We start from the raw sequence: 23,699 nt of genomic DNA, 5'->3' as shown, positions 1-23,699 counted from the left end.
TCAGAAGCAGTGACATTTAAAGAATTTTAAAAAATTCTTTTAAATTTCTTCTTTTCTCTTGAAGGACTGTATGGGCAAATAGCTCTTCAGTGCATGCACCTCAAAGGGGTGAGGTTTAAGATCTATACTAGCTACCTGAAAGATGGGAAATACTTAGTGAAAATCTGAGTAATTTAAATTCACTTTAAATCACATACCCTTACGTGGTGTAAATATTAGTAAGGCATGAATTCCAGAAACGTAGGTATCTGTAGGTGTATTCAAGAATTATAAACACTATCTATCCCTTTGGAATGTTGAACTGTTGAATTAGGCCACAACAGAAGGGTTTGTGCTCTTTAGGGTATATTAAAAAAATACCTATATGTTTTCTGAAGTATTTGACAACAACTGAAATCTTAGGAAATCATAAATCCTAGATAAACTAGAGAAGTTTTTTGATAGTATGAATGGGATCCAGTCGCCCCATACTACTTTAAGTGTCCTATAGGGCACTGTAGAGATCCCAGAATCTCCTGAGTTGGAAGGGACCCACCAGGATGGTGAGGTTCAACCCCTGGTCCTGCTCAGCAGCATCCCCAAGAGGCACACTACATGCCCGAGGGTATTATCCAAATGCTTTCTGAACTCTGTCAGGCTTGATGACAGTCAATAGAAGAAGGGAATAAAGTTCTGCAGCATTTGTCTGCAGTACTCCTCTAAAAGTTCAGTTAAACCTGGTTACGACAGCTTCCTTGCATCTGGATAGAAATATTTTAAAAGTTCTTTCTTTAAAGTGGAAATGTGAAGAATTTGGCACAGTAATAGCAGCCTGGAATGCAGCAGAACCTAACCTCTGCCTAACTAATTAATCCTGCTCTTTTCTAACCTTCATGCATATTCAAAGGAACCAAAGTCACATGCTTCAAAGTCAAGCCTTTGCAAGACCATGGGTTTTCCTGTCCACAGAACATGCCTTTCCTGCCTGGTGTGCCTGCACAAGGAGGTTATCTATAGAAGCCATTATTATCTTGGTTAACACCACTCCCTCCTGTCATTTAATATTTCAGTGATGTCTTACTCTATTATTTTTAATCTCTAGTTAAAGATCTAAAAATTAACGCAAAGCAAGTAAATTCTCCAAAGAAAAAGTATTTTGAAGTTTTTCAGTATGCAGAATTGTGCTTAGAATTAATGAACTTTAGAAAACAAAGCACATAAATCACTGTCAGATCTTAGAGAGCTAAAATGTACTGTTATAGTAAATTAAATAATTGTAATACTAGCTATTACCTAACATTGCTAATCTTCAGATCTCACTTTCAGAGATGGTAGAATATTAACTGCATTGGGGCAGACCACACAGGCAGGCAGACAACACCAAGTCCCTCACTGATGCCCTGCTGACTATGTTCCCACTGCCCTTGTGCTTCCAACATTAACTGTTATCCATCATTATTTTAAACACTTGGGTTATGTGACAGGTCTGTAAATGTTGACAATTCTTGGAATTCTAAACCAAGACTCAAATAATTTAATATTTCCAATATTAAAAACTTCAGCTTTTAGAATCAGCTCACAGAAGTGGATATATATCCTCAATTCAAAACAAAGCACTAGTGACTGTTTAAAAATGTCCAAGCAAAGAGATACTGGAAAGAGTCTTAATGATATTACAGCAGATGTCTTTTGGAAAGTCCAAGAAATGTCTATCTCATGAGTGCAAACAAGCTTTTAGGAGAAACTTGGGACTTTTTCGGTGCTAGTAATTCAATCCTCAGCAAAAGTTGATACAGCACCTTATCCATTTCTCTGGCTGTTGTGGGCCTGGCTGTGAGGTTGTGCATGGGACTGAGACAAACGTGTTCTTTTGAGCTCATTTGGCTTCGCTGCAGGAGAAGAAGGGACATGACCATCCTAAAAGAGCACAGAAGATACGAGGATGCCTCAGACCTTCGTGTTGGACCCAGATGTGCCCGATGGCTCAGTCTCGATGCCAGCACTGCAGCTGAAGGCGTAGGCAGTGAAATCAGGGAGAAGCAGCTTTGGGCAGGGGCTCGGCCCGAGGACTTGCAGCACTTTGAGGATCGGTGTGGAAAGAGGAACTATGAGACACATCGTTGCTGGTTGCACAACTGAGGCTTGAGTAAAAGGTTTGGAGTCGCTGCCGTGGTGAATACGGTCCCCACCTGGATTTTACTTCCTAATTGCTCACAGGATTGCCGCCTTCCACTGCAGTGTCTCTGTACAGCCGGAGCAGCTGTGCAATGGGATAACTTTACATTTTCCTTACAAACAGCAGAAGTACAGTTTCCTGCACCAGTTACTGTTGCCGAGCTCCTGCAGCGAGCCCCTGAACTCGGGGCCAGCCCTCCATCCCCGGCCCAGGCTCCGCGGCTCCGCCCGCCGCGCCCGGCACTGCGCGGGGCAGCGCCGCCGTGACGTCGCGACGCGGTTGCCATGGGGACGCCTGGGGTCGTACCTGACGGCTGTCGTGAAGCAGCGGGAGGAAGGCGAGGGAGGAAGAAGGGGGAGTCCAGGCCCAGCCCGGCCCCCCGGCCCGTGGCGAGTTGGCGCGGCGCCGCGCCCCGCCGCCCTCGCCGCATCGCAGTCGGAGTCGGGAGGAGGGGGCGGAGGCGGTGCTGCCGCCTCTGGCTATGTAGGGGCCCCAGAGCGGGCAGATCCGGAGGCCGCTGTCCGCCTCCGGAGCTCGGCGCCGGGGCCGGGGCCGGCGGGATGTTTTCCAAGAAGCCGCACGGGGACGTGCGGAAATCCACGCAGAAGGTGCTGGACACCCGCAAGGACCCGCTCACCCGACTCAAGCACCTCCGCGTCCTTATCGGTGAGGCGGCCGGGAGGGGGGAAAGGGAGTGGGTCAACGGGGGCCGCGGGTCGCGGCGTGAGAGACACCGGGAATTTGGCTGGGCGCTGGGGCGGGAGGCGAGCTCGGGGCTCAGCCGCGGCGAGAGAAACCCCCCGGCGAGCGGGGCAGACCCTGCCCGGCATGGCGGGGAGAGACTGCAGCTCTGTGCCGCGGGACCACCGGGATGCTTCGCTCGGCGCTTTGTGCTGAGACACGGACGTTTCCGTCTGAAGGTGGAACTGCTTTGGCAGCTGTGGAAGGACACGGAAAAATGGGGTTCTTCCCACGTGAATTATTCTCTAGAATATGCAAACTGCTAACTTGCTGCGCATGAATAAAAGTGGCTGGCGAGCCGCAAATGGTGCCTGTAACTCCTGAATCAGTTTCCTTTACGTTCTTACAGTAACAATTTTTATTTGTGTATGTTTTCAAGGTAAGAGCTACAGTGGTAAGTGCTCACTAGCGTAGATGTGAATGAGTTTCTGTACAGCCAGATTAAAAACACTTCTGGTTTGCCAGTTGGTGAAGGAGGACACACAAGCCCTGAAGGGGTGCCGCAGTTCCATGTGAACTGCCATTTAACCTGACCAATGAATTAGAAATTGTGATTATACGGCATAATTGCCTAATGAAAAAACAACAGGGGGAAACAAAAACAAACCTAGAGTTAACCATTCCGAGATATCTGTTAGTTACATGTGCTTGTAAAAATCTAAGTCATTGTCATCAAGCTGTCCTTGAAAAAGAAGCTTGCTCTGGAGTGTCTTTTGGGCGCTTCAGTCCTGTGAATGTGTGTGTTGCTTCTGACAGTTTATCAACACGTGAACAGGGCTGGGTCAAGGGCAGCTGCATTCCGTGTTTAGCACAGAATGCTGAATGGATTATTTTGGGTTCTGCCCACAGTCTGCTGGTATTTATGTATCTTGTCCTCCAAAGCTGGATCCTTTCTTTTCAAAGGAAAACGGCTATTGCTCCCTTGTTTTGTATTGGTGTTTAAAGGAGCAGGTGTTCCCATGTTGCACCATCTGCTGCTTCATGAGTTATTTTCTGCAACATAGTAATTATCTAGACTTGAAATGAAGAATAGTTATGTAGCTATCTAAGAGACTTCAGTAGTCAGATGCATCCCTTTGCATCACTCAGCATGTACCATTCTTCCTAACTAAATGTACTGTGCCAGCTGTGGCTTGCTCTGTCTTGGCTTTTAGCTACTTCCTCAGTTGAAACTTAAAGAGGAAAAAACATTTTAAAGAAACTAAGTACCTCTCTGAATTCAGATTTCCTGGATAAAGTATGTTGAATATGTCTGGTTTTGCTTTAGTCTGCAAAAAACTCTGAATTATTTTGATCTGATCAATTGTAGATTTTGTATTTGTGTTGCTTGCAATTTATTTACAACTTTTTTCCTTCAGCTTTCTTAATAATTGAATTACTTCTGTAAGTTGCAAGCCATAAGTTATGTCAAGCAGCCATTCTTATCTAATCTAAGGTTTCTGTTTACTGGCTGTAGGACAGACTAAATTTGCTGGGGATGTTTTCATATGATGCCCCCTCTCCCCATGTGTACATCTCAGCTGTTGAAGCACAGCTCCCACACATCCTTTCTCTAAGTGTGTCAGAACACAGTGTGTGAGTGACTGTATAATTAGGGAAAGGTGTAACAGTACTCTTCTACTTGTCTGTTTTGGATACATCTACAAGATTTTGTCATTATGCAGATATTCTTAGATGCACCAGATAAGAAAACAAGGTCTTTTTTAGGGCAGAAGAGTAAAGTATTTCCATATATATTCCCACTGTAGAGCACAAGAAGTGTAAAGCAGATTATTTGAAGTTTTTCTTCTGGTGTGATCACCTCCTTGCCTTAATCCTTTCTCTGCTGCCTCAAGTGACTTCCAAAAGCTCTATGCCCTTTCTTCTGCAGTCTTTTCTTTGACTAATCTTCAGAACCAGATTAAAAAAAATTAAGGTGCCCACGTAAAACAGACTGCTTCCTGAGGTGGCTTCTCACACAGGCACCACCCCACAGCTTAAGCAGTGAAGTACTGCACATCATTTTGTCCTCAGTGACAATTCCCAGAATAATAATTGCTGTATTTCCCATGTGTTCAGGGGAGCCATGTTAGCTATTGCCAACAAACTGTCTGGGGGGAGAAGGCAGGAAATCTCAGGTCATCTCTGTTCAGCATCTTCCTGAAGGAAAAACTATTTATTTAATTAATTGATTAAAATTTTATTTAATTAATTAAAATTATTTATTTTGTTTATTACTCTTAGTCACTGGAGACTAAAAGTTCTGGAAGAGAATTTTCTGCTGTTTCCCATCCAGGGGAAGGAAGGAATTTTCTCTTGTTCTTTAATTTAAAATACTTTCAGTAGGCCTGCAAGGAATATTGGCTCAGAGTATTTTGGGTTTTTTTTCTGTACATTTTTGTTTTTAGTCAGCAGCAATAAACAGGTATGGCCTTGGTTTCATTGTTAAGACTTGAGAGAGGAGAAGGAGTATTAGTTCATTTTTTCTGCTATTTTACCAAGGCATCCAAAGCAGCAATTCTCCAGTAAGCCAAAATAATGGAATAGTCATAAATAGAGGTGACTGCTTGTCAGTTACAGACTGCTGGCAGAGAAATCAAAAAAATTTAATTATGGTAAAAGACTGACTTGCATCCTCCAAGGCACTCATGTAAGTCAGGTACCATATAGTCTAAAAATATTTAAATTAGTATAATGCCACTTTTAGTAAGGATCAGAAAAGATTGAACAATATCAAAGCACCTAATATGAAGCTAAGTGGATGGATAGCAGAAAGGCCTGTGACTTTTATTTTTAACAAATTTAGAGTAGTGTACATTAGATGGAATTTTTTAAATGTCTTTTACAAGATAGAATGCATTGATTTGTATTCTCTAAGGAAAGTATCCTGTCATTGGTGACAACTCAGGTTAAATTTAGTAAAAAATGCAAATTAGTCTGCCTAAGAATATATAGAAAATTTTGTGTCTTTTGTAAAGCAGTGACATACCATTATATCAAATACCATTGCAGCTTTAGGAGTCTCATTACTATAGTCAGTGTATAAAAGATTTTAGGTATGGGAATGACTCAGATGAGAATAAAATTTAGTGTAAAATGGCACTGAAAGCTTTAAAATTTCTTTGTGTAGGGACAGAAGATGAAAAATATATAAATATATATGAAAAGGACTAGGAAATAACATCTATTAAGGCTTACCAAATATGAAGTTATGATAAATAATTTTTGTCTTGGGAAGCTCTTGGATGCTAGACTAGTGATCAGTTATAGGTATGCTGGGGGAAAATGCATTTCTTGTGGTTTGGATTTTGTTTTTGTTTTTTCTGGGTTTTTTTTTTCTGAAACTCTTTAGTAGATAACTGCTCTTTACCACTTCAGTCCAGTGTCTGTTACTGCTTCTCTGATCTGTTTCAGATTGGCTCCATTCAGCCTTTTTTGTAATTAAGAAACTAGAGAAAATTCTGTGAAATTCAGGTGACCAATTCAGAATTGATTAAATTATTTGTTAAAGTAAATACAATGTATGAGGCATTTATGCATGTCACAGGTATAAGGTGTTTTAGTATAAGTTAAAGCCCTTAGGAGACCTCTAAGTACTAAGAAATGTTATTCTTGCTAAGAAATGCTGAGAAAAATTGGAAAGATTGAAGTTTAACATCTTATATGTGAGCAAAGGTAATCTGCTTTTCATCGTTATGTTGCTGCAGTATATTTCTTGAAACAACTGTAATTATCTAGTTTCATAGCTTTTATTCTTTTGAGATGTATTCCTTTCTTCCTGTAGGGAAGTGTTTACCCCACCCTGCTCCATTTGTTTTTTCCTTCTCAGTTCTGGGGAGTGCCTGAGAGTCTCATACAGTTCCCTGGTGCTGATTTGGTCAATGTGTGATTTTTTTTTTTTTTTTTTAGCAAACTGCTCTGCTGTCTTGCCTTCCTGTATTGTGGAAATGCTGTGACAGGTGTGTTTACTGTGTGTGACTGCAGCAGTTGGAGCAGCCAAAGCTTGAGTGGGAATGTTGTACGAGATTCCCTTGGGATCTGTGTGGCAGCAGTGGGGCCTTGCTGGAAGGAAGGCTGTGAGCTGCAGTGGTGCAGGTGTGATCACTCCAGCTTCTCTGGCTGATGGAAGGGAGGCACATTGTGTACATTACAGAGTTAGGTGTTGCCTGTACAATGATTTTCCAGGAAAAAAAAAAAAAAATATATATATATGTATTTTAGCAGTCCACGGTCAATTAGTAACTAACTACAATTTTTAGGATCATTAAACTGGAAATAATATGGCATTATTCTTATAATGTTGCACTGTTTAATCAGTCTTCAACATCAAACTGAAATTCTATGATTTTAAAATAGTAATTTATAAAAGTTTGTTCTAATAATCTTTCAAGCATTAGGTCTTGATTTATGTGTCCTTTTGTTGAAATATTCTATAAATAATTAAGACAACTAGGTATGTTACCCTTCATAAGGTCATAGTTTGAAAATATTGACTTTTCATTTTGATATTAAATATGTTGGTGCTACGTGTTGAATTTGAAGTTTGTCAGAATTTGGAAATGTATGTATTTTTTTAAAAAACTAAAATCTCTAAATATTTAATGATTTATGTGAAATCTTACTGTGTGCAAGTAAATCAAATTAATCTACTTGTTTTTAAATTTTCTTATTGGGCTCAATTCTTAAGATACTTGTTTGCTTGATGGACTGGGTTTTTTCCTCTTCCTTTTCCACTTTTTTGTAGAGTAGAAGTTACAGGCCTATAATCTGTTAATCCAGAGTAAAAAAAAAAGGAAATATATAGTTTCTCATAAATTATTTTATTTGCATCTGATATCTGAAACTGTAATGTTTTTTATGTCTGGAACCATAGAGAGAATACTTGTAAAATGCAAGAAAACAGTATCTAAAGTGCAGGATGTTCATGTTATGATTTTGGTTTTTTTATTCTTGGTGGTTGGTTGGTGCTGGAGATCTCACGTAAGTAGTATTTGAAAGGGAAAAGTCAAATTACATGGGACTGAATGAAATGGACTGCATTGGACATCCATTCTGATATATTGCTAATATTGAACAATATACTTAAACAGAGATTGCATTTGTTTAAAGGGATTTTAATTTGAGAAATATATTTCACTGGCAGTCAGCCCTAATGCTTCAGCTGGATGGCATTCATTGGTGTTGCACGTCATCAACATCAGTCGTAAATGAAAAACGTTTTATCATTGTTAAAGTGACAGCAAATGAGAAGCTACAACAAAAGTAGCTGCCTGGAGTTTCGGTGGATGTGCAAAGACTTATTTTTTTTGGCAAGAGTTGTAGATTTTCTTTTTCTTTCTTGGTTAGTCTTAACTGCAGAGGACGTGTCAGTGCTCATATTAGTCAGGGATCTGGATGTGGATTGCATGTTGTGTAAGAAACTGGGCTTCATGTCACTCTTGACTTAACCCTGAACGAGTCATGTTTTGGTCAGGAGCAGAAGGAGAAGATTTACTCTGCTTTAGTATTTTGGCTAATGTTGCACTCGACTTGCAGAGTTCTGCAGTGGCTGGGGTGGCTGAATTGCAAGGCTGAGGGTGACAAAAGGGAGGCTCTGACCACTTGGTTGCAAAGGAAAAGTCTGTGTGGGTTTAGCTTTTCCAGTTCGGAATAAAAGTAAGTACATTACTATGGAAGTGTTTGAAGTTGTTTAAATAAAAACTTAAGTTCTGGAACACATGTGAATTGTTGTGGAAGTATTTCTTAAGAGTCTACTAATGTAACTCTCAGATTCTGTAAGCACCATTAGATAATTAGCTTGGAAATATGGCAGCTGCTTCTGCTCATTCCTTTAGTCTGTATGCAGGTGATGTTCTTTGGTTCTGTTTACCTACTTATTAATTTGTGATTTTTTTTTCATTTGTATCTAAAAGATTGTGGTCAGGAGTTTAGATTTGTCCAATGCAAAGTAGAAGTCCATTAAAAGATTTAAGTTGTATTCCTTTTTAAGTACCAAAACTTTCAAGAATATTATCTTTGATAAAATTACCCTTTAAAAAAAGATGGTTTTGCTAAATAGCTGCTGGTTAGGTCTGAAGCAGTAAGGGCTAATGTGAAGCCTTTGTTTAATAGATTTGCATTTGTGGTCTGTTATCGAGCTCTTTCACTTTGACAGTGTGTTAACTATGCCAGAGCCACCACTTAGTTCCCGAGGTTTTCCACTTAACCTTTTTCAGTTACATGCTTTTCTATTTGAGACACTCCCTATGTAACCAAATCTCTCTACTGTTTTGCTGTAAAGAAACCCTTAAATTTTTCAGCATGGAGAATTAAGAATTAATAAGTTTGATTATCCATTGAGGACATGGAAACCTTTGCTTTCTAGTGGCACCAGTTTGTTACAGGGATTGATACTGACCGTGTCAGTCCATAGCAGCCTCTGCTTTACAGAAATAGATCCAGAATTCTGGCCATCTTCCAGGTCATTGTTTGCTGCAGTTGTCAGTTTGGGCTTTGGTAAGGGCGAGGGAAAGTGACTAAAAGCCAGTAAGTCTTAGAATAAGACAGGATACTGTTTTTATTATACTAAGTGCTTTGTCAATTTTATGTATAAACATGTTATTACATTCTAAAGCACTTTAAATAGAGCATAAAATTAATCACGACTTTAATCTGTAATGATACAGATTGTTTTCTTACATTTCTGCTATGCAATGTGAACTGATGAAAGTTCTCTTCAGAAAAGTTAAAATATATGTCTGAAATCTGTTTTGGCAGGGTTTGTTTTGTTTTAAGGAGAAAGTTACCATTAAGCACAAAGACACACCATACTGTGTGAAATTAAATCAAGTAAGCTAGTACATTTCTGCACTGGACAGAACTTTAAAGGTAAACAATTAAAATACCAAACTTAAAACAAACCCTGCCAAAATGTACTTTGGTGCTGGTTTTTTTTTGTTTATTAATAAAAAAATAGCTTTTGAGCATAGCATGGAGGTCAGATTTGTACCAGTTTTTAAATTACAGAAAATTATTAAGGAAGAAACAGCAAAGATCCATGTTTCTTGTGTTGTAAAGCCTGAAGAAAAATGCATTTTCTTGGCAAACATCTTTCATAAAATGCTGAAAGTCTGGATTTTAGTTTTTATGTCCTTGTAATGCAATAGTATCCCATTTTTCCCTTTCACATTCTGAGGAACTTTTCCAATTACTTCATGTGGTGCTAGATCAGAGTCCTTCCTTTCTCTCAGTCTGGTCATAGAAGCAAAATCACAAGGAGTACATTAGTTTGTGTTAGTTACATGATCTGTGGTAGAAGAATATAAAGTTCTTTAGTTTAAAATTTAAAAATAGGAATGAACTGGAAATTTTAGAGAAAAGCCTGTTTATGTTTAATCCCATTTCACATTAAAAAAAGGGTATGTCTCTGTTCTTAAAAATACAGAAAATACTTAAGTAGCCAAAGCAGAGGAGCAACTTCCTGCAAATTCCCAGTTCAAGGCTAGCTGAAAAGGATAAGCTGCTTGTAGAGGAAATGACTTTCACTTCTATGCAACATGCATGATACTTTGAGAGAGCATAGAGAAGATACAGTGAGCTGATGTTGGAGGAAATGGTTATGACATGAGAACTGAGGAGCTGTTTCTTTAGCTGATGGCAAGGATATAGAGGTAAGCTGAATATTTTAGAGACGTTAGGAAAAAGACAAATCCTTAATTAAGGAAGAAAGCTATGACAACAGCATGTAACTGTAAGTTGTAATGGTACAGTAATCAAGAAGAGCAATATCCTCTCCATGCATTAGTTGTGTGGATTGTTTTCAGTATAGAAGTAGCTGTGAAATGGAATGATGTGTACAGGTGGCCAGATAAAGCTGTCTAAAGGCCTGCATTATCTCCATGCCATATCTGCTATTTTTTACCCTTCTCCTTTTTTGCCATAATTCATGCCAGGATATCCATAATGAATTTCAAACTTCTCAACCCATGCAAGGTTCCAGATTTGTACACCAGCAGCTTACTGAATCACTACAGGTGTCCTTTGATGATGAACAGATGTTCTCTTTTGCTGTAGGTGGCAAACCTGTCAGATGAACAACCGTTTTCCCTCCCTTAGGAGGAAAGCTGGTTTTCAGCATTAACAAAAAATTAGCAGGTTTTAAAAAAATTATTATTTTCACATAATGAAAGAACATTAAATTAAATTCCCATTAAATAAAATGTTGTATTTCTTCCATCTGGAGCAATAATATTTATTGTAGAATACAGCTGTTGTTAACCGGTTTCAATTTGAAAAGCTTGCTTTTGATTTTGCTATCAAGTGTGATCTTAAAAAGGAATCAGAGTGAAATACATTTGCTATAGAAACTGCAAAGCCAAGGAATTTTTTATTCTCCTCCTACTCTTGCAAACTGTAACTGTATCTTGAAGGTATGCTTTTAATGTTATTTGGGTGTTAGTGGTAATAATACAGGTCTACCACTACTCCTTCAAGTATTGTTTGAGGTGATTGACACATTATTCTTAAGGAAATACATAACAAATGAACAAAAAAGTTTAAAATAGGAGAAACTTCTGAAATTCCTCCTCACCCTTCAGCCAAAGGCAGATTGTCTTACCACAGTACCAGTTGTACATATGCAATTGTGTGGTAAAATGACAGTCACTGTTCAGCTGATTACATAGACAAACCTTCAGTTTGTTGCCTGAAGAATTTAGGAATACCATCTCCAAAAATTGCTGGCTGTTAAGATTGAGTGTTTAAAAGAATACATTTGGTTTAGGCATTTGGGTTTTTTTTCTGTCTGTTGGCTTCAGAGTCGACCCATGTCTGAGGAAAGAATGAGGGCCTATTTCAGGAAACGAAACATTTAACATGCCTGCAAAAATGCAGCATTCCTGTGTTTTGGTTGGAAGAGACCATGTTTAACTGCTTCCTATCCCTTTAGTATTTGGAACTAGTATTTTCTGCACCTTTGCTTTGAGTGAACCATTCCTCTGCTTTCTGCATGCAATTCCTATACAGTCCTGTAAACATACGGACTACAAGATACCTTCTGTCATCCTTCTTTCTCCAGAAAGTCTCAATCCTTGCTTATTTTTTTTTCCTTTTAATCCTTCCATCTCAAACTCTTGATTTTTCTTTCAGTATTTTCTTGACCCTAGCCTGGGACTCACTTAGGGCTCTGCCCAGGGGTGGAAGTGGCTGTAATGTTTGTGCTTATGCTCTACTCTTAGCTCCATTTTGTGTGTATTTCCCTTATGAACTGAAAATCATCATTCAACTTGTTTGGAGTGAAATTGGTTTACATTGTCCTGTAACATTTGCATGTCTAAACTGTAGCAGTTCAGCTGCTGATCTGTAGGTGGTATGGCAGTTTCTGCAAACCCAGGGATTTGGTAAGCCTGTGGATGGTCAGGCACATGCTTTCTTCTCTGGACCTCTGTTTATTCCAGCTGGGCTGCCTTGCTTAAGAGTTGATCATGGCTGCTGATATAGCACTATCTGCTCCAAGAGCACCTTGGCTCTACTGCATTCATTATGCAAGATGTTGCCAGAATGCTGTGATACAGCAAAAATTAAATCTGTGTTAAAATTGAGTTAATAGTCCTCTAGATCTATATAAGAAAACATAACTGAAAATACACCATGCTTTTGGCCATCCTTTCAGTTAATTACGCCTGACTTTATGCTCTATAGTTTGTATATCCAGTCATGTGAGATGAACAAGATAGATGTCATTCTAAAAAGGGTTAAAAACTGTGGTCCAATACAGAATTAGAAGGAGTTTTTTAGAAGATATATCTACAGGGAAAGAGGGTGTTTCAGTGAATACAGCTGTAGAAAGGGTATAAAGATTTTACTTGCCTCACCTTTCTTCATGTTTTGCTTTTGTTTGTTTCACATCAGTATTCTGAAAGAGTATTTTTTCCATTTGAAATGCTGTCTTCCTGTTCCTCTGTGCTTCCATGGTATTGTTTTGTCCACCTAGTTTCAAAGTCTTATGTATTTGAAAAACAGGACAGGGAGTGTCTAGACAGTGTGTACTAAGGCTTGATTATTTAAAATGATCACATTAAAATTAATCTAAATAAATCACTGTGTATTTCTTTATCAGGAATTTGCAGAAAACTGTCTAGAGAGCTGTGGGAAGAGAGCCTGGAAACCTTCCTGGGGTACACAAGAAAGCACATTCCCCCATACCTAGAGTGATGTTTCAGCCTCAGAATATCCCTGAGATCCCATCTTCTGATTTCCCTAGACCACACAATCAAAGGAGTGTGAGGGACTGAGCCAGACTAGAAAGTAGCATCTTGGAACTTGGAGGGAGTAAGGAGGCAACAGTGGGAACCCAGTCCTGCTTTTTGTATCCTCTTGCTTGTTTATCTACAGAGCAGTGTTCCTCACTTAACATTCTTCTTCTACTTTTTTTAGTAAGCTTAGTTGTACTTAGTAATTACAGTTGAGGTTTTGAGGGTCTTTCTGTTGTAATGTAGCTAGTTTTTTTTTGTATTAAATTAACAATTGAAACCAGATTCATCTGTACAGGGCTAGTCCTGATGGAATTAGGGTTCATGACTGCCATTTGTTGGCATTAGTGTCATGCAAACAATGGGTGTGCTAGAAGATGCTGCTTCCTGTTATAAAATTCACTAGGCACTTTTGGCATGCCATACAGAATTTCATTAGCCTCAGTGTGAAGAATGAAAACTTCTGTAACTTCTTTAGTTATTTTCTTATCTATTTAAAAAAACAATAATTTTTCTTCTAAATATCTGCAGTTCTTACTGCTGGATAATGGTATGTAGTGGTTGACTCTGAATATTTGAAAGTATTATGAACAATGTTCTGTTCTGTTTTTCAGAGAATGGAGAATCAATTGATCTCAAACAGTTTTTTGATCAACATTTTTCACATATATATTATGTGTTCTTTGAAAACTTTGTGACTATTGAAGTGGGCCTTAAACAAAAAGGTAAGTATTTCAGATAGAACTCTTTTTATCTCGTGTCTTTGTTATGAAATAATGCAGAGTGCTGTAAATAAAGCTCTATGTGGTCACAAATGACAACATTAGCTATGCAGAAATATGTCTAAGAAATGACTTTACAAATACAGGCAGAGCAATGAGATGTGCATACAGTGGAGGTAAGCAAAAAGTGTTTATTCTCTGATGACTGTGTTTGCCCTTCTGCAAAGTGAGGATTCTTAAGGTGTTATACTTTGTATTATGCAGAATTATTCTATAACACAGTAATGTGTAACTTAATCTCTCCCAGTTGTAGATGCCATAATGGGAAGTTATGCAACCTGTAGCTGTTATAAACTGTGTTTGTGGAGTGTAATTTTTATTTGCAGAATAGTGCAAAGTTATGGTTGTATAAGTGCAGGTTTTCATTTTACATGTTTAAGGATCTTTGTTTTGATAATGGAAGTGCATCTTCTATTTATATTTAATCATTTAACTATTTTAACTATTTATTTTTGCAACTAGGTCACAAGTCTCAGAGAGAAGAATTAGATTCTATTCTTTTTATTTTTGAGGTGAGATATTTTGAATGTTTTTTTGTTTTAAGTCCTATTATTCTACAGTCATCTGTAAATACACTTTGCATTTGACTGAATTCCTTCTTACTTAAGCATAGAGCTGAATTTATGTGCTTTGTGTGAAAAATAAAAATTTGACTTGCAGTTTTGCAAGAAGATGTGTAAACTGGAAAAAGATGGTTTTGTGTTTCTAGATAGTTGATTATTCTTTGGTGATGGTATTTCCCCATAATGTGTTATGCACACTGAAATTCATAGAAGGGTGACCTCTGTTTAGTCATGATACTTTTGAGCATTTGGTTGCATGTTATCTCTGATTTTTCTCATAATAGATTGTTACTGCATAAAATTTTCACAGATCCTTTTAAAAAAATATTCCTTCTTTTAAAAAATATTAATTATTTTAAAATTACATTTCACATTATTATTTCCAAAAGTATATCTTGACTTAATTAAGATGAATTAGACACTGATGAAATAAATTTAAAAAATCAGAACATTTCTAAGCAGACACTATAGTTTAGAAATAGTTTAGAATGTCAAGTTTTCATCTTTCCTTTTTGATGGAGGCTTCTAATTTTAGAACAAGGATTGTGTTTTTTAAAAATGTAGAAGACTAAAAGCTGATTAATGCTTATCATGTGGTTGAATACAAATTCAGTTTTTATTTATTTATTTATTAGTGAGGTACGTTGGTGGATGTGAAAGAGATCTAGTTCATTTGTTCACTAATTCCTGCATAAAGGAATATTAGATGATCTGTGCTTTGGAAGCAGTTGAATGTGTGCTGGAGGGCCACAGCCAGGAAAAATCAGGTTATCTACAAGTTGCAAATGCCTCTAGTATAAATGTTGTGAGTCTTGCATGATAGATTTGGAATTATTAACTGTGCTCTGTTTCTTGTTTCTGAAGTTGGTCATGCTATTTGTAGAGGTGTTGTCTGCACTGTTTTGCTGTAGCTCATTACTCCTCAGTTGAGAAGGCTGAAGCAAATGTTTGCTGGTGCCACAGAGGCAGGTTGACAGCTGAACATCCTAGCTGAAGCCATTAGAAGGGTGGAATAACCTAATGCAATTCGTTTTGAGCCAGAGCAACTGAGACAGATGCTCATCCCATTCCATTCTCTATGCTGGAAGCAGCAGTGTCTGTCAGAGAGGTAGTGGAGCCACATGACCTGCAGTAACATCTGAAGTCTCCAGTGCAGGACTTACAGTCTGTCAGAGCCTTTGGGCTTCTTATCTTTAGGAATGGGGTTATCTCAAAAGAACAGTAATGCTTCCAGGGAAAGCATTGTGGGAGTTCTTAAAGTTGATGCTTCAGCCTCTGATGTATGGCCTTTGTGAAAGGGCTGTTCGGTCTTTCAGGAGTGTTATCTGCAACATACATTCTTGGGGTTTGTTTTTTTATAGAAAATTTTACAACTCCTTCCTGAAAGGATTCATCAGAGGTGGCAATTTCATAGTATTGGTAAGTTGATTGCCTCTTCCTCTCCCTCTCTGTCATTTTACTTTTTACTGGTAGCTACCAATTAGTGGCTACTATGCCATTCATTTCTTTACACTTTAAGTGGCTTAACAGGGGTTATGGTCTGGAGAATTTTGCAAGCTAGGTGAATAAAAATTAAAAAAAAGAATAAACAGACAAAAACCCCCACCAGTATAATAAATACTCTTCTATCTAAATATAAATCTGGGAATATAGAAATAGAGTGGCTGAAAGAACAAGGACAGGTGAAAAGTTTGAAGTTTTAATTATTTTTTTCCTATTTTCTTTGTCTTAGTAATGCATTTCAAAACTGACAAGAGGTCTTTGTAAATAGGGAATGCTGATTTTATGCATTGTGATGACTTGAGAATGATTTACTTTTAATGTACACATCTCAAAGTCCTTGAGGAAAGAAAGTCTCTCTAAGGAGTCTGTGAAAGGTGATATTTGATTATTTTTCCTTCTGGCATTGAGTCAGTTGCTTGAAGGTATCAAGGTCACCGAGATTAAACTGGAGATTGCCAAGGACTTGTTTAAAAGTGGCTATCAAGTCTGACCGAGAACTCTGACATTTTCCTTAATCTAGAAAGAACAAAAGCAAACATTTTTTTTTCTCCTTTTTTTAGGGTTGATTTTAAAGAAACTTCTTCACACTGGAAACTCATTAAAGGTATTGCAAAAAGTTGCATGCACTTTTTCTCTACAATACTTAAAAGTACAAATAAGAACAGAAGTTTAAATTTTTACAGTAAAAACCCAGGAATGAGAACCAGATCATGACTTGTGTGTCACGAAAGAATGACTCTAAATCATCAGCTTTATCTCAGTAAAACTACTGACAGTAGTAATGTGTTTATGTAGCATAGCCAGTGGATTTTAAAGGATTTTGCATTAACAAAGTAGTAAGCATTAACTGTTCTTTGTTAGGCCAAGGAAACTGATTTGGGGGCTCAGGCTACTTTGGAAGTGGAAGATTATCTATGCCAGGGAGACCTGCTGGTGGGTAGAGTATTTAAATGATTTGGACAAAACAGCTGCACTATTCCTCTGTAAACCTGCAGGATTCTCTGGTATTGAAATTTTCCAGTATGAGAGCCAGGAAGGGTCTGCTTTAGGACTCTATTACCTTTTTTGAAGGAGAAATGTTTGAACATAGAATTGGCCCTTCTGATACAGAAACCTCACTCACTTTGTTGTTACTATTAATGAACATATTTAGAAATTTTATGTTGGTATTTGTATTTTCTGAAAAATCCATGTGGCATCTTGCAGTGTTGTAGTCAAGCAAGTGATTAGATGTGTTGGTTTACTTCCTCTTCTTCCAGAGAAACCCTGTGAGGAATTCTTTGAGACAAACAGCAGTGAAGGTGCAGGTTTCCCTTGCATTTCATCAGGAGCAGATGTGTTAGTTTGGCTCTGCTCATTGCTAGGGGTCAAACTATCTATCCTATTTTTTTTTTTTTTTTTTTTTTATCATTCTTCTTCTCCCTCCAGAATAAGTGGAAATGCTTTGGTTTGTTCTGGCACAAGATAACTTATTCCATGTTTTTTTCCTTAAAGATACGTCGAGAGGGTGTGCGTCTCTTTCTTTTGTGGCTGCAAGCACTTCAAAGTAACTGTAGTAAAGAACAATTATGGATGTTTTCTTGCTTGATTCCTGGATTTTCATCACCACAGTCTGAATATGGCCCCCGAACACTAGATAATCTCATTAACCCTCCCCTTAATGTCCAAGAAAGTAAGTAATTTGGTAATTTAGTCAATTCTCGACATAATCCAAATCTTGTCACAAACGAGGCAAGTTGAAGTAACTGACATACATGCATACCCAGGGAGATAATGGAGCTGGGATGAGTTTCTTAGCAGTTTGTCAGGTCTTCTTTCTGTAGCAATTTCTGTCTTTTCTGTTGTTTTGCAGAATGAGTTGTTTTTTATGGTTGTTGACATTTTTCCCCCAAGTAGGTTATAGTAGCTTAATGCACAGTAGTGAAAATAAGCTGACCAATTTTGTGTAATTCTTAAGAATTGCAAGAGGATTCTGCATCTACTGCAAAGCAGGCTGTGCAAAGCTGTGTCCTTCAAGTGTGGTGTTAGGCCAATGTGTAAGGATAAATGTGTCTGTTAAAAACAGACACAGGCAATTAAAACTATGATATTTTTGCAGCTTGGAATCTTTGAAAAGAATCAGTCCTTGTAAATGGCAAAACTTGAGGTCTTAAAGGTTTGTGTGAATGTAAGGGCAAACTGTGCATTCACATAAATGGCAATAAAAAGTTGAATACTTTTTCCCCTGAATGTTGTTCTTTGCCTTCTTTCCATCTTCTCTTAGCATTTGAGTATTTTTATTACTCGAGTAATAAAAGTACTTTGTGTACTTTATTACTAGAGGACGACTGTGTCTCCATGATTAGTAATTGAATTTGCTGAAACACAGACAAATTTCATGGTAGGATAGCTCTGCAAGTAAAATTCTGCTACCTATTTAAGCCCTTTTTTGGACTTATGAAATTCACAGTGCAAAGACTGATATGTGAACATTTAACTACAGGAACAGGAGAAAAATCTACTCTGAGCTAGCTTCACTGTTGAGGCAGAGAAGGATACAGATAGTAAAACTTAAAGGGAATGTAACTGATCAACTGCTAAATGGGAAAATGGTGAAAGCTATAAAAAGAGATTTGGCACTTCACCATAAGTGCTACACTATTGTTTGCACAAATTCCAAAATAAATTTTTTAAAAAAATTTGGTTTGGCAGGTAGTTTTCAAAAGTGCATATAGAAAACCTACTTATTGCCTGCTGTGCCTTTTACATATGTATGAAATTAGTTCCATGTTGGTTTATAAGTGAAAATTTCCTGATTTTCATTAATCTAGGGGGGGACTGTTTTACCTGTAAACTGTCTCTGCTTGCTGCAGTGCATTTCTACTTTTATAACTTCATAGATGTTTATGCATGAGAAGAAATGGTCTAAATGTTAGATGTCCTTCTATTTTTCTTTAAATAGCTCAAGTCACTATAGAAGAAATCACTCCACTTGTTCCTCCACAATCGGGAGATAAAGGACAAGAAGATTTAACAAGCTATTTTTTAGAAGCACTTTTGAAATACATGGTAATTCAGGTATGTTCTATAATTTTCAAGCAAACAAGTATGAAACAGTTAACACCTCTTTGTCCTTTGCAGTAAGTTTTTTTGTGACACTGCAAATGCATATAAAAATGTTTTAAAGAATCCCTCCTTGCCACTCCCTTTTTTGTAAAAAGCAAATTCTTCTATAAAAATGTTCCCTTGTCTTCTATGTAAAGATTCCTAGGTCTGTTATCACAAGATCTTCCATTAGATTGTGGCACGGAGACAAAACAAGACTTGTCAGTCACTTCTAGCAATGCTGATTTCAGCTCCCTTATCATTTTCATCTCTCCTTCCCTGTCCTGTTGACTTGAACCAGTGGATCAGCTGTGTACAGGAGATGAAGATTGAATGAGTATTTATTCCATGGTGTGCAACTCAAACACACAATGTTCTTCCCTTTGAAGTTTGACAGTTCTGTGATCTCAGCCAGTGTGGGGCATATCAACAGCTTCTGTCAAAAGCTGTGGCTCAGTGGTTATATGTTGTGTAATTGATTTGCTGGCCAATTAGCACATGCTGCTTCTGAGCCTACTGTGCTGTCATGTGCTGCATGGCATGGTAGGTGTTGCTGGGTGCTGCCTTCAGGGTTAGGCTTGTCCTGTAGAACCTGGTTATATGGTTGCATACCTATAACTTTTCTTCACACTTATGCAGGTTTTGCTAGATAAGATGGACAGTGTTATGTTATGTTATGTTAAGCATTTCATGGCTTCCTTTTATCCCTTTATCCATCACAGTTCTGTGAAATTGCCATGCTGGAATAATTTCCAGCATCTCCCACTTTGAATAGAGGTCTTCATACTTGTGATCTGTAGGGTAAGCTTAATCCTGGCTATTTACTTTGAAAGAAAATAACCCTTATATTTGTGAAGACAGCTGGCTTTTCTGTAACATATTGGTAGCATTATATTTAAATTCAGATAGGTCATTGAGACAGGTGTCATAGAGCTTGCTGCTATGCAAGTGCTGAAGTCTTTTGCTGATGTTCTTTTAGAGGCCACTGATAATTGCAAGGTTCTTTGATATTAAGTTCTATTAAAGGACTTTGCATCACTAAATTATATGTATTAGCTAATCCATTGAGTTATATTGGGGAGTGAAATATATAAATATGTATTCCACTCTACACACCCACTGCCCTGAAAATGTATCACAGTAGAACTGTGACCTTTGAGTAAGAAATGGAGAATTAGAGGGGAAAAGAGAAAAAAAAAGAGAGAGGAGTCTTCCTTTATATAATTTATGATAGGCTTGGCAGATTACCTAGCTCTGTAGGCAGCTGGATTCTCAGGAACAAAGATGGAAATTACATGTCGAGGAGAGCTTACCATGCTTGGTACTACTTACCATGTAGGAAAAGATTTCATAAAGGGGAGTGCTTAGCACTCATGATCCATGACAGTACATGGTGTAACTTCAAGGTTGTATCTTCTGCTACTTGTGGTTGAAAAATTTATTTCATGTTGCCAATTACACAAATGAATCCAAGCACCTATTGCAATGACTATATGGACTTGTTAGTGAAAAGAAGTTTCTTCTAAAAGAAGTTGTTGAACAAATATTTGGAATAGCATGGGTAATTGCTCTTTTTTTTATTGAATATTTTGAAATATAAAAACTATTTCATTCAAAACAGTCAATATGGGCATTCTCCCTGATTTGGCAAGGTGACTGCAAAAGCAAATGTATTTCTGTTGGTTTCAGTATTTTATGTGTTCAAGTTCATTTTGAAACAATATTTTGGAAGAGAACAGTCTTTGTTTCATTGACATTTCTCAGCTAGTTTCTGTTTCATCTTTCTAAAATCGTTTGTTAAAATATATATGATTTTGTTTTAAAGAAATAACTTATAAAGAGAACATTTCATCAGTTACCTGTTTCTTCTACTTGTAGATATTTACTTTGTCCTAATTCTTGTTTTAAGGTTAAGAGTTTAGAATGGAAGAACAAGGAAAACCAGGAAAAGGGATTTTCATTTTTATTCTCAAATTTTAAGAAATACTACTTACCTTCTATTTTCCCAAACATCTGTAAGGAGACCAGCTTGTATAACCCCATACTTGGTAAGTGTTAACACGGCTGATAAAATCATTGCATTCTATCTAATAGTGATGTCATGATCTGATCTACCCCTAGATCCTAACAACATGGATAACAGTACTGCCTTTATACAGTCCAGGTTCTGGGTGTCCACAGAGGTGTATTTGGGGGAGCTTTGGTGGCCACTGGTGGCCACAGCTGCTGCCTGTGCCATAACTTGGGCTGATGCTTTTTGACCGGTGATTCGCGTATAAGCTGGTGCTTCTTGTCACACAGTATGTCACAGTTGGAGTGTGTTAGCCAGGATGGGCTAACCAGATCTTGCCTCTGTCAGGCCTGGAATTAGCACCTTCTTGTCACAAATTCCTCCTTTCTGTGGTCTTAACAATATTTGAGACAGGTAATTGTGCTCTGTAACTCTAACAAGACAGTATAACAAAGAAGTTTTTAGTTTGAGTCATGTTGCCCGTGAAGGGCATTATCCAAAAGTATTTGTCATGAAACAATATGTTAAGATTCCTGTTTATGGTTTTCAGTTCTTTGTTTTGTGGAAGCCTCTGACCCTTTCATTAGAGTCAATCTTGCTCTGTTAACCTGAATGAGGTAAATTAAATGTTCTTGTAAAATCTTTCTTTAATGTGACCTGTATTGTTGATCTCAGTTGTGCTCTGAAGAGAAACTGCTGCTGCCAAAATAAAAGGTGCTAGTGTGCTGTTCTTTGGGTGTGTTGGTTTCATCTGTACAGAATCACAGTGTTTGGATTAAACAGTGCTTGTTCACCTTTCTGACAGGGCAAAATTAGGGTTTTGAGCCAACTGCATTGTATCAAGAGCCAGCAGTAGGCAAAGGAAGCTAGAGTTTAGCAGTCTTCAAAGCTGATGGTGCTAGACTGTATCTTTCCATATAGAGAGTGGAATGTTAAGAGTTCTCTAAACAAATCTGAGTTTTACTCAGAGTTTTTAGCCTATTTTAAACCAGAATGTTGTTTGCAAATCTTGATTGTGTTCTCTCAGGTTTGCTTGCGCCCATGCATGTGTTGCTTGTAGGCCAATAGAGTTCAAGACTCCTTTTTGCAAAGCCATACCTTATACAGTTACCATCTCATCACTTGAGTCATATAGTCACATCACCATTCCTCTTATCTGTTGATGCAGCATCTCAGAACTCTCCAGAGTAGTCATTTCCAGACACAATTCCATATTCTAGAATCAGGCTGTCAGAGAAGTTTGTTGAAAAGGTCTTGGCTTTTTCAGATCCATGTACATTTATTTAGATTTGAGAGATAGTTGTGTCAAAGCTGTGTTCTCTTGGGAAGGACAAACAGTGGGCTTTCTTATCTACAGGAGAACAACCAGTATAAATACAGCCATAAGTAGCAGTAGAATAAGAGTTACTGTGGAGATGCTGAAGAAGTTCAGTGATAAAGTAGCTACAAGAGGGATAGTAAGCAGTGCTGAAAAAGCAAACCTACTGTTGCTCGGTGCTTCAGAACAAGAAATATGGAAATGCTATTTTTCTCTTTCTATGAAGATCTTGGTTGAGTCTTATAGAAGTGTTACTGTAGTCCTCTGTTTTTCTGTGAACTGTAAACAAGAAACTTCCAAGGCCTTAGTAAAGAAGAGGACAATGGTAAACAAGAAGAAATGTGCACAGATCCCCAGAATTACTGAGGGTGCCTTAAACTCTGCACAGTGAGCAGCTATAAGGCGGATTTTTGGAACAATACAGTGTTGAAAACAACAGAATCATTGGTAAGTTGCATAATTTTTTCTCCTCTAAGATATTTTTCTCTGGCATGCATCTTCCCAGCCTACTTGAAAATAATCCTGTGCTTGTTCTTAATTTACAGCCTTGAGGCTGAAAGCAAGGCAAACTTGGGCACTGAGCTTGCTACTAAGAACAGTTCTCATGCTACTGGTGTAATGTTTAATTTTAATTAGGAGAAGTCATGAGGTACAAATCAAAACATTAGTTTTAGTAAGCAAGTGTTGATACAGGGCTTTACTGGAGACAGTATACTGGACTGAGATTTCTTTCCTGATAAATAGGTTGCCTACAGCAGCAAGCACCAAGCATTCCAGTTAGAAGGCCAAATATTGTGGCTCCTTCAAATTCTGGCTTTAGTATTATAGATTTAGAGGAGGAATAGAGAATTAGAAAAGCCCATGAGTTTGTTTTTGAGGGGGCTGGATTTTGTATAGTTTGATTTGGTTTAGAGTTTTTTTGCTTTTTTATGTTTTGATTTGGTTTGGTTTTTTGCCTTATTGTTTATTTTGATTATAAAGTCTTTGTTAAATATCTGTTGAGACTGAGTTAAAAGTTTTTTACTAAGAGCTGCAGATATGGCAGTAATATTCCAGGGCCATTGCCTCTTCTGGCACAGTAATGTGCCTTTCTCTGCTGTTTCCAAGCCATTTAGGCTCCTTCATTTACAGGGAAACACTAAAGTGGGTTGTCCTACAGCTGTGTCTAGCTCTTCATTCCTTATGAACCCTATTGTCTTGAAAATTAAGCATGGTCAAAGCTTACAGGTGTCTACTATGTTTTTACTAGCCTGTTCATTTTCTACCCTGTGTATGTCTTTCAGTCCCTTCAGCTTACTATCTTTTTGTCATCAGCTCACATCAGGTTCCCAGAG

At 37.9% G+C, this 23,699-nt stretch overlaps 1 protein-coding gene across 2 annotated transcripts in view; it reads left to right on the top strand.

The window, feature by feature from the left end:
* Nucleotides 1-2,427: 2,427 nt before the first annotated feature.
* Nucleotides 2,428-23,699, top strand: part of RALGAPA1 (Ral GTPase activating protein catalytic subunit alpha 1) — a 126,807-nt gene continuing 105,535 nt past the window's right edge. The window contains exons 1-8 of one of the 2 annotated variants that reach the window (XM_079310199.1): nt 2,428-2,821; nt 13,719-13,829; nt 14,349-14,398; nt 15,811-15,868; nt 16,513-16,556; nt 17,447-17,624; nt 18,894-19,009; nt 20,946-21,084. In XM_079310199.1, coding sequence (XP_079166325.1) covers nt 2,440-2,821; nt 13,719-13,829; nt 14,349-14,398; nt 15,811-15,868; nt 16,513-16,556; nt 17,447-17,624; nt 18,894-19,009; nt 20,946-21,084 — 1,078 coding nt within the window. In that variant the 5' untranslated portion in view covers nt 2,428-2,439. The remainder of the gene's footprint in view (nt 2,822-13,718; nt 13,830-14,348; nt 14,399-15,810; nt 15,869-16,512; nt 16,557-17,446; nt 17,625-18,893; nt 19,010-20,945; nt 21,085-23,699) is intronic. The other variant, XM_079310200.1, reaches the window with a different exon arrangement.

Source organism: Erithacus rubecula, assembly GCF_903797595.1.
Source record: "Erithacus rubecula genome assembly, chromosome: 6".
NCBI lineage: Eukaryota > Metazoa > Chordata > Aves > Passeriformes > Muscicapidae > Erithacus > Erithacus rubecula.
Note: the sequence above shows the minus strand (reverse complement) of the source record. Positions and strands in the feature narration are given on the sequence as shown.